The sequence below is a fragment of the Trichomycterus rosablanca genome, chromosome 25, assembly GCF_030014385.1.
Source record: "Trichomycterus rosablanca isolate fTriRos1 chromosome 25, fTriRos1.hap1, whole genome shotgun sequence".
Classification (NCBI taxonomy): domain Eukaryota; kingdom Metazoa; phylum Chordata; class Actinopteri; order Siluriformes; family Trichomycteridae; genus Trichomycterus; species Trichomycterus rosablanca.
The window spans coordinates 15,405,133-15,419,962 of record NC_086012.1 but is presented as its reverse complement, the minus strand read 5'-3'; the positions used below and the strand labels follow the sequence as shown (position 1 = coordinate 15,419,962).

Genomic DNA, 14,830 nt, shown 5'->3' with positions numbered 1-14,830 from the left:
TAGTGCATCAAATCTAGTATAGTTTTAGGCTGTAACTGGCTTTGAAGTCACGTGTAATGTGCACTTATTTACTTGGGTGGGACATTTGGCTGAAATCCTGTTTTATATTTATTTGCAAAATTGTCTTGAATTCTAAATGTCTCCACTTTCCTATTGTAAATAAAAAGTAGCTATTCAGAACTTGTGTACATAAAACAGAAGGAGTCATTTTAATATTAATTTAGAATTTTTTATGTACTTTTTATAACGTGCACAAAAAAAATCAATGCATTTTTCCATAACAGGCCAACATTCATAATTTGTTTTCATTAAAAATATTGATTCCTTCTACAATTAAAAAAATCTTTTTTTCCAACTGAGCTTTGTATACAGACTGTAAAAGATTTTGATAAAAATCTATATAATCAATTAATAATCAATATATCAATTTGTTTGCTGAGCTTCTGTGATGGATATCACATCATTAATGATTGAGAATACTTTGACAAACCATTGTTACTTACCATTGTTTGTTGTGTCCAGAAGTGCAAGGTAAGACTACTATGAACAGTGAGAATCATGTGATGTCCAGAAACGTCACGCATGATCCCCCCTAATTAACTGGACCTTCATGCTAGTTTTATCATGACAACCCCAAGCCACATTCTGTACATGATACAATATTAAAGCTATATATTATACAGAGAGTGTGTGGGTGCTAGACTGGTCTGTCTGCAGTGCGGACCAGTCTCCTGTTTATTTTATGTAAATAGTATTGCACTGTAAGCCCTGAATAGTTGCACAACTGAAAACTTAATTAATTACATTATTGCCAAAAAGTCTCCTACTTGAAAAAGCCTTTCTAAAAGTAATAAGCCTCATTTTTTTCTCACATTTTCACTTACTGTTTAATCCTGCTCAGGGATAATAAAAGAAAAGGAAATATCATATACAAAATGAGGGCATAACATTTAAAAGAATAGAATATTTGAGAACAATAACAACTATAAATAACAAAGTAAACAAATAAACGAATACATAAGCAAAAATATTTGCCACCAATAAGATGAACTTAATAGTACAGTTAGCATAGTTAGCTATAGTCAGTCTACTAGGCACTTAAACTGTCTACTGCACATACACCAATATAGTCTACATAACAAAATGTTGGTTTAAAATGATTTTATTTAACATGTTTAGATTGTTTTTATAACTGTAGTTTTATTGACACCCTTTTTTATGACAAACTTTTATTATTAAAGTGAAGTTTGCGTTCCGGTTGGGTCGCGTATATTTAACCGTCACTCTCAGCGCCATATTGGTTCCTCTGTAGCAGATTTGCTGTGAGGTTTAGCAGAGAAAGCTCAGAAATGCTCTCCAAAATAGTCGGACAGAAGTACGTCTCCATGGGTAAAGCCTGGTAAGACTTAACAGATTTTATAAACGTTTTATACACATTTAGATGAGATACTTAGAGTTTGAGGGAAATTCAGTGCGTGCGTAATACAGTCATGTCCTGGTTGACCTGTTAGCCGTTAGCAGTGTGTTTGGGTCACACAGGACAGAAACGATGAAGATTAAAGATAAATATGCGTGTACATTATAAACTAAATACATTTATATATCAGCCTGACATTATATAGTTATTTTCTATAGTTATTCGTGAACTTTTATTGCATCTAACTGATCACAAAACCATTGAATGCTTTACTGTAGAAGCTGGTTCAGTAAAGTGGCTGTGTTCAAATCCACATTACAGCTAGTATATTAATAATGCAAGCTCACAGTGTTCCGCACACTCTTACTATCTCGGGCTACTAGTATTTATTATACGTTATTTATATATATATATATATATATATATATATATATATATATATATAAAATAAATACTATTTCATCTATGTACTTAATTTGTACCACTCAGACGAGAATCATCCTTTATAATTAAACGTCAATAAATAATTAAAAATGTTTTTAAAGCAAAGGGGATGTTTTTCATTTTGTACAGAGTAAAAAAACAGCCAAATGAATCTGAAACAGTAAGTGTTGGTGGGGATAAAGAAAGATATTTGTTTAATGCAGTGAGTATTTAATACAGATGAAAATAGGGCTGTATTATTACAGGTTGAACAGTATAGAAAATAAATACTTTTTTGCAAATTAAAGGTATAACTCATAAAAAGTGCACCTATATTTGTGTGCATGAAGTCCCATCACCAAAAAGTAACTTACTAACTTATAGAACATGAATATTGTGTGTAATATTCTTAAATTTATTATTAGCATTAGTATAGTCAAATGAAATGACTCACACAGCAGTAAGTGACCGTTTGAGAAGAATATTTATGCTTTCTTTTTACACAGGCATATTTCGAGGTAAAACCTGGTCCTTGATGCTATTGCTTTAACTGTTCTAAGACTCTTGAACACTATAGGAAAGCTTAGTGTTTGAGGTTTAATAATGTCGTTTTAAATTGCTGTTGTCCAACTGCATGTAAAGTCTAAAACATTAGATATTTACTAAGAAATTTTCTTGACAAGATACATACATGATTACACGCCAAGGGAATTACTTTTCTTCCAAATAGTTTAATGTTTGATATACTGTTAACATATAAAAGTCAACGTAAAGACTGATAACTGTGTGTGTTTACATAATTCTTAATTCAGTTAGAACAGTTTCTACCTTTCAAAATGGCAGTTCCAGCTTCTCTGTAGATTCACTCTGTCACTTCCCTGCAGGATTCCCACACTGGCTGTATGGGGAGGTGTTGGAGGTGTTGCACTGGTCCACTTTACAGACTGGCGATTGATCCTGGATTATGTGCCCTACATCAACGGCAAATTCAAGAAAAACGATTAGATTAGTGTGAACTCGGTACGTTTCAATTGTGTTTTGACCTTTCCAGTGGTGAGCAAAATAGTGGTGTTTGTGAATAAGTTGGGGTTCTTTTTAGGTTTTGGAACCAGCGCTCATTAAATTACCAAATAAAATTTGTAATCAGTTTGAGTATTCAGATCCTGAAGTTTGAATTGATTCGTTTGAATCAGACAGCTATTTGTTACATGCTTTCAGCATCGTTTTCAAGTCTAAAAAGTTCTTTTTAATTTACTTTATGTTTAAGATTAAATATACTATATGGTAAAAATAATATGGATATCTGACCATGTTTATTTTTTGGTTTGCTTAGTTTTTTCTGCATAACTTACGATGGTCATGTCATTTCTTTGGTGGTCCTGAGTGGAAACTGACATTTGTACATGACTTATTTCTTGCAGATCCAACATACTGGGAATGGTTTGGGGATAATTGAGATGGTTGTCACAGTCAATGTTACCTGAAGAGACATGACCACAGCTCTGCTGCATAAAATGGACTAGTGAATCATCGTGTCATCTACTGTTTCAGTGCTAATTTTATATTTATTTTTAATTCGGAATTTAAAACCAAGCTGTTTCCCATGTGATGATTAATTCCAATCCACCATGAATTACTACAGACATGTCGGTGTGAATTGTTAATGGGTTTGTTTCTTGCCGAAAAGGTGCAATTCCTTCAGTGAATGGAGTATTTACTTTGTTCTGGATTTGTTTTTGTTTAACTGCCCACCACCATGTCACCTGCTTGCTTGCAGGTTGACTGATGGTGCTTGTTAATAAACTTAAAGAACAAAACTTGGACTGGAGTGTTAAGTGGTGAACTGCTGAGTAGTTTATTATGAATATCTGAAAAACTTTCATGAATCGAAGGGGCTCAGTAATCATAAATAAAAATATTTACTATGAGCAAAATAAAGCACAGCTGATAACGTTCATAATAATAAAAATAATTCTGTTATGCATGGCCATTGCTCTGAAACTTGCCAATTTGAATCACTGTCATCTGTTTAAAGCTTTTTTTCAATAACTAGAGGTAGTAGCAGTATTAGAGCTAGTAATGTGCTAGTAATGTTTATATTTCTTTTATTTAAAGAGTAATATAATTGATGGTCCAGTTTCGGCTCTCTTTATCGATTTGTCACTCCAACCTTCATGCAAAACAAATGGGAATAGGAAATGTTGCAGTGAAAGTTTTCTACTATTTTTAAAATCTCTTTATCTCCCTGTTGGTTTTCTTAAATATTGTTTTTGTGGCTTTATCTTATGAACACTCAACTGTTCCATTGTATTGTGCCAACAAATTAAAGAAGAAACTAGTTGTGGCAAAGTGTGCTATAGCATCACATTACAAATCCTTGCAAATGTACCAGATCGAACAACATTTGTTTAAAGTAAAAAAACTGTATATTAGATTCAAGAAAGACTCATTCTAATGGTCATGTTGAGGAAACATGTAAACTTTAAAAACAATTCTACAAATGGATGCTGCGAGTGATTCCAATCCAAAGTGCCTTACATAGAGATGATCACTTTAGAGTGGACCACAGCCGTGGGAAATTCCAGCTTAAAAGGATTTTCTACGATCTAATATTTATCTGCTGCTTTAAGTACTCAAATTTCCTCACATCTCCCAAGAGCATCCCCTTTTTTACTCTAAATGAAAAAAAAATGGTGGCAACTATCAGGTTTACTTAAAATTGAAGTACTTAATATACACTATATTATCCATAGGTGTGAACAGCACAAGCCTGATAAGGATATACATGTTACTGAAGATGGTTTTGTAGATTTTTTTGTAGCTGTCTTGGGTCAGGCCTTTTCCATTTACACCTAATTAAGAGTACATTTTCAGCATTTAGCAGACGCCTTTATTCAAAGCGACTTACATTACAGTTACAGTATACAGTCTGAGCAACTGAGGGTTAAGGGCCTTGCTCGAGGGCCCAACAGCAGCAACCTAGCAGTGGTGGGGCTTGAACCAGCAACCTTTGGATTACTAGTCCTGTGCCTTAACCACTAGGCTACGGCTTAAGAGTAGTACTGGCATGTTTGGGATGTAGGAAACCAGAGCACCTGGAGAAAACTCAAACTGACAATTCTCAAGGCGAGGACTAAATGACTCAATTTGGTTTAGTTCAATTTGGTGTGCCGAATCAGTGAACTAGGAACCGACTCCGGGCGCTCGGAGCTCAGAGTGAAAAGCTGGTAGGAGGTCAGAAGGTGAGCGGAGCGGAGTGTGAAACTATACTGAAGGGGTGATAAACCAACATCCTCTTCTAAATTCGTTTTCGGTCCAGTTCTTCGAGCACAAGTTCTGGAAGAAGCATGGAGAAGAAAAGGTGGGAGTGCTCGGCTCTCCCAAATGGTTGGAAAAGGGAAGAAGTGACCAGAAAGTCGGGCTTGTCCGCGGGGAAATGCGATGTCTATTATTTTAGGTACTGTTAATGGATTAGCCAGTGTGGAGAGACGCGTGCTAGCTTAGATCAGACACTAAACACAAACTAACTTGTTAATAAGTGTAATTGTGAATTATCGGACAGTCTCAGAGAGTGAATCTACTTTTATTTACGCTTTAAGTTACTTGGGACTTTTTGGTCCGGCGCATCTGATACTGTTGTTACTCAGCACACATTGTTAGCTAACTTAGCTAGCTGCCAACCGACCCACTGTTGTTAGCATTGTTGCTAACGCTGTCTTCTGTTCCGATAGTTTCTGATGTAAAGTAGTTTTAAGAGCTTTATAACTTGCTGTTGATAGATTATAACTTGCTCTTCTGATTATATCGCGATATTTAAAGTTTAAATAACTCGATTCATGAACTCGCTTCATTTCTAATTCAGTGTTCAAAGCAGTTTGTAAGTTTTTGCACAAGAAATAAGGGCTCATGACAGGAGAGTAAGATTTCATTCACACAGCTCTCCAATCAGACTAAACATGGCAATAAAAGTCCTTTATACGTCCTATCAACTTGCCAGTATAGATTGTTTACAGAGATTTAATAGAACTTTTGAATAATGTCACTTTAATAACATTTGATCATGCAACCAAAGTATAAATAGATTATTTTGCTGTATAAATGCTTATAAGAACTGTCAATATTGCTCTGAATTGATTAGTTCAATGACTAACTGATATAACATTTTGTCTGTTACCTTTACATTTTAAACGTGCAATGCAAAAAAAGAATGAGCAGCTTCATCTCCTGATTCCCCTCAGAAAGAATATATGCTGTAATATATTCTATAATAATAAAATATAGTTATGTATATATTGCATAACATTGTAGAACTTGTTACAGCACCACACAATAATCTAATAAACTAATTAAAAAATTAACAAAGTGTTTCACTCATTCAGTCACAGAAAAGGAACATTTGCTGAATTAATTCAAATTTCCACACTGTTGTCTGGAAACAGTGACGATCTAATTAATATAATAATTTTAAATCACAAATTCTTATCCTGTTCAGGTGAAATATGTATAAATGAAGTCTTTTTTGACATGGAAATTATATGCTGTGCACTGCATGTTCAAAAGTTAGACATTGTTTTTATGCTCATATGATACGGTTCGGTTCATTGTTGTCCTATAAGTTTGGGATTGTGTTAGCTTTATTAAACTGTCCTAACAACCACAAATATAAAAAAAAATTCTAATCTCAAATCTTTACGTTTTAGTTCTAGTAGTACAATTTTATGATTGCATTTATAATACGGGCTCTTGTTTGACCACCTCTCTTTTGCCTTCACAGCCCCACAGGAAAAAAATTCAGAAGTAAACCACAGCTGGCTCGTTATCTTGGTAAATCCATGGATCTGAGCTCTTTTGATTTTCGAACTGGAAAAATGATTATGAGCAAATTAAACAAGAACAGGCAGCGGTTACGGTATGACCAGAGCGGTCAGAACAAGGTGGGTTGTGGACGCATACGTTGGAATATATGTGTATGTGACGACGCTTAAAAGTATGTATTTTATTATGTGTGAAACTCTTATACGGTTGTAATTGCATGAACAGATCGCAGTATAAAATTCTACACCAGTTTGTACAAGGTTTTATCACCATAAATAATCAAATAAACATTTAAAAGAAGTCTTTATACTGACACTAATTTTATCAAGTTTATAAATGTCTTCATTAAATGTTTCTGTGTTTATGGTTTTGTCTATTTAGGGTAAGCCAGATTTGAACACTTCCCTACCAGTCCGGCAGACGGCATCCATCTTTAAACAGCCTGTTACAAAAGTCACGAACCATCCAAATAACAAAGTAAAGACAGATCTGCAAAAAGCTGTTGAGCAGCCAAGACAGGTAGCCATACAGAGTCCAGTTCCTTACACGCATAGTAAACTAATTACAAAATTGTTTTAAGTCTAAATTAGAATAATAACTGTTAACATGTTTATAATTTTGCTAAAGCTTTTTTGGGAAAAGAAGCTTAGTGGACTGTGTGCGTATGATATAGCTGATGAGCTGTTGAAGAGTATGGATTTTCCTAAAGGCCTTCAAGGTAAGTAGCTGACTGGCATCAGACCAATGATAGAATAGAATTTTAGGGCCAACATAGTGAAAAGTAATAAACATGGCTTTCAAATACGTTTCTTGCTTCAATTTGTAGGGGTTGGACCAGGCTACACAGATAAAACACTCCTGTCTGCCATTGCCAGCGCTCTGCACACCAGCAGCGCCCCCATCACGGGTCAGATGTCTGCTGCTGTGGAGAAAAACCCTGGGGTTTGGCTCAACACTACACAGCCCCTCTGCAAAGCCTTTATGGTTACAGATGAAGACATCAGGTATAAAAACTTAAACCCAACATGTGGGTTACGGAATTAGTTTATTGGTAGGCTTACTGTATTTCAACCTCTAACCTGATTCTTTATGTCTGTATATTTGTCACACACATTTTTTAATTGTACAACAGTATTCAAGATGACAGGCTGAGTAAACACACAATACAGTTCTTAAATTATTTCATTTATTAAAGAATAAAGGTTGGCCCATCAATGATGGTTGGAAGGGTTTTTATGGAAGTAAATCTGTCTCATCAGATTTTGAAATTTAAAAGCCTTTGAATTTTGATTACTGAACTTTAAGCCTTTGAATTTTGATTACTGAACTTTTTTTGCCTTAGAATTCAACCCACACATTTTACAATAACTCATTTTCACTTTCATTTTTCGATGTTAACAAATTCAAAATCAAAAATTCAAGTTTATAAAATTCAAATAATATATTCAGGTTGCTCAAATTCGATAGGTCAAATTCAGATCACAAAATTCAGATTAAAAAATTCAGACTAAACATCCGGGACACGCAGGATGAGCAATCGATTCCAGAGCCGTAGAGAGAACAGAGCAGCGACACTCCCATAGAGAGCCGCTGTGTATTTCTCTGCACAGCTCCGGGTGGAGCTCTGTTCATTTCCACTACTGAGCAGCTTTTTCAGCTGTATGTTGCTTTGTTTTAAAAAAATAATGAATTTGATGTCATTAATATACTTAATCCTGTTATTGTTTAGCATTTGCTCAGCACTAAATGTTACATGTTTATCTTAATTAATAGGTATAACTGAATTTAGCTTAGTCAGTTAAGCTAAATTAATGACACTAGAGTCTTTTCACCTTAAATGAGTTGATTAATCAAGAGTCTTGTTACAGAAATGATCATAAAACATCAGAGCCATAATAAATCATTATATTTTTACTTTCATACTTAAGTACATTTGAAGGTAAATACTTTAGTACTTGTACTCAGTGAAGTGGAGGTAAAGAGTATTTTACTTTTACTACTACTTTTACTGGAGTAATATTTTACCTTGGCTATCTCTACTTTAACTGACCTACATGGTTTGTGTACTTTGTCCACCACTTACATTAGACAAAATGAACTTGTGCATATTCATAATGAATTCATTAATGTATTACATGTAGGAATTAATTATTAATCACTCATGAAATAAGACATGAATGAAGCTATGTCATGTACCTGCACTATAATGTTAAAGATACGGTAGTGTGTTTATGAATCTGTTCATTCAGTGCAGGTAAAAACCTTATGAATCCAGCCACATGGCTTAGTGTTTAACCAAAATGATTATTATTATTATGAATCCTCAGGAAAGTGAAGGGAGATTATAGTTTATGCAAAAAAAAAAAAAAAATAAATAAAATCTCTGTACTGTATATTGTCTCTACTACTTAATGATATGGCATTATGTAATGTATGCTAATATAATGTACTGTGTTAACAAGAACGACCTAATAACACGTCATTATACATCAATCTTCCACTTCATATACCAAACTGACATTAAAGCAGATGCAGTAAATGTAAAGGTACTTGAAAATACCCAGAAATTGTACAAATGTTTATTATTTAGCGTTTAATATTTCATTCACTGCTGCTTGTCCCATCCCAGCTAGCCTTGTAATTGTGGCCCACTTCCGGCGCAGCTGGGCCAGAATTGCCCCCAAAACACTACGATACCATTTATTTCCCGTTTTCTTCTCCTTTCACATCCTCATAGATAAAATAATACATTTATTCTACAGATTAACTTCAGATTGTGCAGCAGAAAGTATTTTATTAAGATAATTGCAGCAAGTATAAAAATAATAATAATAATCAGAATATTAAAAATAAGACAAATTATAAAAGTGAAACAAAATTACAACTATATTAATATTATATATAGAAAATAACATATAATTGCATCTGTTCTCTCTACGGCTCTGGAATCGATTGCTCATCCTGCGTGTCCCGGATGTTTAGTCTGAATTTTTTAATCTGAATTTTGTGATCTGAATTTGACCTATCGAATTTGAGCAACCTGAATATATTATTTGAATTTTATAAACTTGAATTTTTGATTTTGAATTTGTTAACATCGAAAAATGAAAGTGAAAATGAGTTATTGTAAAATGTGTGGGTTGAATTCTAAGGCAAAAAAAGTTCAGTAATCAAAATTCAAAGGCTTAAAGTTCAGTAATCAAAATTCAAAGGCTTTTAAATTTCAAAATCTGATGAGACAGATTTACTTCCATAGGTTTTGGTTGGCCAGTTACTTCTGAATAGATTGTTGAGATTGTTTGTCTGCTTTACATTTATTTTATTCGAGTGATTTTTGGATTCAAGAAGGCTGTCCGTGATTAAACGTGGGTGTGTCTACATTAACCCACTTATTACTTATTTACCTTTTAATAAAGGAATAATAATAATAATAATAAATGGAAAACCATTTATTGTTAACCAGTTCTTAGCCTTATAAAAAGCCTAAATACTTTATTGACTCATGTATTGATATTCATATATAATATATATTAATATTATTATTAATTAGTACATATTTATATGTCGTAATTCTCTACCAAATGTGTGTGCACTACCTCCAAAGTATGCAGAGGAGTACACTTTCTTTTGTACAGTTTTAGTTCATCTGCACACAGCACAGTCCTGTAGTAAGTGCCACTCTGTCTTTGTGACAGAAAGCAGGAGGACCTGGTGTACAGCGTGAGAAAGAGGCTGGAAGACGCTCTTATGGCAGACATGCTAGCTCAAGTAGAAGACTTGCCAATTGATGCCAAGTCTCCAAAGGACGAGACCAACAGCAGTGAAGAGATGGAGACTGTATAGTTTGGGTAAGATATATTGGGTATGATTTCTTGTTTTGTTGTTGTTTTTATTGCTGGAGTTTTTTGCCCACCTCTCCTAAAACAGCCTCTTTTGTGTGGCTTGAATGTAAACATTGAAACCGTTACTTAGTCATATTCAAGGAACCAGTGTAGAATGATGAAATGTTTATTTAAAAATAAATGAGAACACAATTGTTTACGAATGAAAAGATATTATATAACATCATTTAAACTGTCTGTTTTAACTGTAGGTATTTTAAAGTCTCTAAATCCGGTATAGTTGCCATGTTTACAGTTTTATTGTATTACACTTTCTGATTATTGATTTTTCTGTGTTCAGTGAGGCTGGAGGGAGCAGCATCATGGATCCTCATACTTTCGCTCCACACAGAATATTCACCAGAACTTGATTCCTTTGGTTTTCTCACAATTGAACAGTAACATTTTACTACACTTTTTCTGATCCTTTTAAATGTAATATCTTGAACATCTTTACAGTTCACCTGCCCTGCTATAAAACAACTTGGTTGAAAAGGTTTTATCTGGTAACCAGACACATTTGGTTAGACTGCTTATAGTTGGTCAGACTGGTTAGGCTGCAGGAGAGATAGCCAGCTATACCCAATGAGCTAAATCAGTCTAAACCAGTTAAGACTAGCAAACCAAATATGGACAAAATAAGAACAATTTTCAGCATTGGTTGTCTTTCAGGCGTGTTTAATATTGGTATCTTGCCACATCTGGTGCATATATGAGGATTTACAATTTTGTACATGGGCTTTCTGTTAAGTATGTTCAAGTTGATTTTCTCGAGTGCTTTTTGACGAATCTAGGTAGCTAGAAGCTAGGGAGTATAGGAGTATAGGCAACTTCAGGCTTAAATTAAAGAGGTGATTGAGGCAGTCAAACTGTTAAAGCTCGACATTTCTATAACGGACCTTTTGAATTACTGGTGCTTTAGCTAGATTATGACTATGTAGGCAGTTATTGTGCATCACTGGCAGCTTTGTTTCAGTGATAAGAGTTTACACTTATACAGTTATTATACAGTAGTTAACATGAACACAATTTGTATTATTGTTGTAGAAATATTTTTAAACACTTACAGTCAAACAACCATTAAGAAAAAAGCTCTGCAAGCTCTAAAATGATTTAAAGCCATTTCTTATTCAGTGGACAGATTATATTGCCTTTTTAGTGATAAGACTGTTATTACAATAGTTCTTATAATTGTTGCACTTATAAAGACCAGCAATAAAATTTGATAAACTTTGGTTGAATGCTTTTAGTGCTGTATTTATCACAGCCCAAAATAATTTAGCAAATAGGTCCTGGGTTTGTTTCCCAGGTGGAGCGATCCTGTCCCTTTCTGAGTGGAGTTTGCATGTTCTCCTCATGTCAGCGTGGGTTTCCTCCAGAAGCTCTGGTTTCTCTTCCACAGTCCAAAGACATGCAAGTGAGGTGAATTGGAGATGCGTGTTTTACATTAAACTTAAAATTATGAATCATTTCCTTTTCCTGTGATTAATAAACAATGTTTAATTAAATATGGTGCTTATTTTATTTGGATGTTATTGACTATTTGGCTTTCTTGTTCCTCGGTCAACCAATCAAAGAATTTGTATTTTTGCAATTCGGTTAAATTCCATTCCCTTTCATTTATATAAACTGTATTAATGTGTTTTGTGGAACTTTCAAGTCATCATACTCTCCAATACTTTTTCTTTTGGATTTAATATTAATATAATGTTGCACAAAAAATATAGATGAGGCTTTTGCTCTGTGTTCACGATCTAACTGCCAAACTTCACTTTGTTTTGTTTGTGTGTAACAGAAATACCATAAATACCATCAGAAAACGAATTACTTTTTTGAAATGCACACTCCACTGCAGGTGTATCATTATAAACAAAATGAATGTGTAACAGTTGTGTCTAAAAAGCTAAATTTAGCATTGCTAAGCAATATCATTGTAGGCCTGTACATTTTTGGCCAAGCTGAAATCAAATAATTGCTGGTGTTTAACAGAACCGTTTTTCTAAACAGAGCTAAAGATAAAATGTAATATGAATATATGTTTCTACTTGTGTGGCCAAATGTGTAAAGCTCTGTTAAGAGTGCTGAACTGCCTTTGTAAATGATTTTTTTATTAAATATTTATAATAAAACTTAAACCACATAATTAACTTCAGCATAGAATATACATCTAATAAAACTAGTGACACCTCTACACATTTTCGACTGTGTATTTTTACCTTTTGTTTGGGAGTACAGTTACATTACATTTATGCTGTAAACCATATTTTGTATTTTGCCAAGAGGATGAATTGTCTTATTGTGTGTTTTTATTTGTAATAAATACAGTTTACAGAAGAGAAAATTTTATACAGTTTTGGGTGCATAATTGCAAATTGACTTCATTTTGTACATGAATTAATAAAAGTATAATAAACTCTTAAAACAAATTGTTTGACTTTCACTTCCCAAATGTTCATGTTTGGTTATTAAACTTGCTTAATACAGTTAATACAGAATCTTAAATGATTGCACCTTAATAGGTAACTATCTTTACCTTCTCAGAATACTCTGTTATTTGTAATGCAAAAGGTGCAGAATAGTAGTAGTAAATAGTAGTAGTAATAGTAATAATAGTGTAGTAGTAGTAGTATAGCAGTACTGATGTGAACCTGACTGGGTATAGAATAAATAGTACTTATAAAAATAATAGTAATAATTATAATAATAGTAGTAGTATAGCAGTACTGATGTGAACCTGACGGTGTTGATTAAATAGCAATAATAATTGTAATAGTACATCAGTAATGATGATGTGAACCTGATTGTGTGTAAACAGAATAATACTAATAGTAGTAGTAGTAGTATAGCAGTACTGATGGTGTAAACCTGATTGGGTGTAGATTCAATAATAATAATAATAATAATAAATTAGCAGTGCTGGTGATGTAAACTAGACTGGGTGTAGATTAAATAGTACTAATAAACATAATAATAATAATAATTATTATTATTATTATTATAAATTAGCAGTGCTGTTGATGTAAACTAGACTGGGTGTAGATTAAATAGTACTAATAAACATAATAATAAACATAATAATAATAATAATAATAAATAAGCAGTGCTGGTGATGTAAACTAGACTGGGTGTAGATTAAATAGTACTAATAAACATAATAATAAACATAATAATAATAATAAATAAGCAGTGCTGGTGATGTAAACTAGACTGGGTGTAGATTAAATAGTACTAATAAACATAATAATAATAATAATTATTATTATTATTATAATAAATTAGCAGTGCTGTTGATGTAAACAAGACTGGGTGTAGATTAAATAGTACTAATAAACATAATAATAATAATAATAATAATAATAATAATAATAATAATAAATAAGCAGTGCTGGTGATGTAAACTAGACTGGGTGTACTGTAGATTAAATAGTACTAATAAACATAATAATAAACATAATAATAATAATAATAATAATAATAATAAATAAGCAGTGCTGGTGATGTAAACTAGACTGGGTGTAGATTAAATAGTACTAATAAACATAAAAATAATAATAATAATAATAGTAATAATAGTAGTAGTATAGTAGTACTAAAGTAAACCTGACGGTGTAGATTAAATATTACTAATAGAAATAATAGTAATAATAATAATAACAGTAGTAGTATAGCAGTACTAAAGTGAACCTGACTGAGTGTAGATTAAATATTACTAATAGAATTAATAGTAATCATTATAATAACAGTAGTAGTTTAGCAGTACTGATGTAAAGCTGACTGGGTGTAGATTAAATATTACTAATAAACATAATAGTAATAATAATAACAGTAGTAGTATAGCAGTACTGATGTAAAGCTGACTGGGTGTAGATTAAATAGTACTAATAAACATAATAGTAATAATAATAACAGTAGTAGTTTAGCAGTACTGATGTAAACCTGATTGGGTGTAGATTAAATATTACTAATAAACATAATAGTAATAATAATAACAGTAGTAGTATAGCAGTACTGATGTAAACCTGACTGGGTGTAGATTAAATATTACTAATAAACATAATAGTAATAATAATAACAGTAGTAGTATAGCAGTACTGATGTAAAGCTGACTGGGTGTAGATTAAATATTACTAATAAACATAATAGTAATAATAATAATATTAATAGTAGTTGTAGTAGTATAGCAGTACTGATGTGAAGCTGACTGGGCGTGAATAACAGAAGTAATTCAGCAGTATTAGAGATGTGATATGAATGATATAAATGGTGATATGAATGATATGGATGTATTTCCTGG

At 32.7% G+C, this 14,830-nt stretch overlaps 2 protein-coding genes across 3 annotated transcripts; both read left to right on the top strand.

Moving 5' to 3' along the window:
• The first annotated feature begins 1,290 nt into the window (after positions 1–1,290).
• On the top strand, positions 1,291–3,657 carry LOC134302563 (cytochrome b-c1 complex subunit 10). Its single transcript, XM_062987704.1, has 3 exons — positions 1,291–1,399; positions 2,725–2,860; positions 3,262–3,657. Exons 1-2 carry the CDS (start codon positions 1,350–1,352, stop codon positions 2,843–2,845), a joined length of 171 nt encoding a protein of 56 aa, XP_062843774.1. The 5' UTR covers positions 1,291–1,349; the 3' UTR covers positions 2,846–2,860; positions 3,262–3,657.
• Positions 3,658–5,103: 1,446 nt separating this feature from the next.
• mbd3a (methyl-CpG binding domain protein 3a) lies at positions 5,104–12,923 on the top strand. 2 transcript variants are annotated; one of them, XM_062987493.1, is made up of 7 exons: positions 5,104–5,201; positions 6,615–6,774; positions 7,037–7,174; positions 7,283–7,373; positions 7,482–7,659; positions 10,351–10,503; positions 10,838–12,923. In XM_062987493.1, exons 1-6 carry the CDS (start codon positions 5,188–5,190, stop codon positions 10,496–10,498), a joined length of 729 nt encoding a protein of 242 aa, XP_062843563.1. In that variant the 5' UTR covers positions 5,104–5,187; the 3' UTR covers positions 10,499–10,503; positions 10,838–12,923. The 2 variants fall into 2 exon arrangements, with proteins under 2 accessions (XP_062843563.1, XP_062843562.1); XM_062987492.1 differs by having other exon boundaries at positions 5,104–5,297.
• Positions 12,924–14,830: the final 1,907 nt, after the last annotated feature.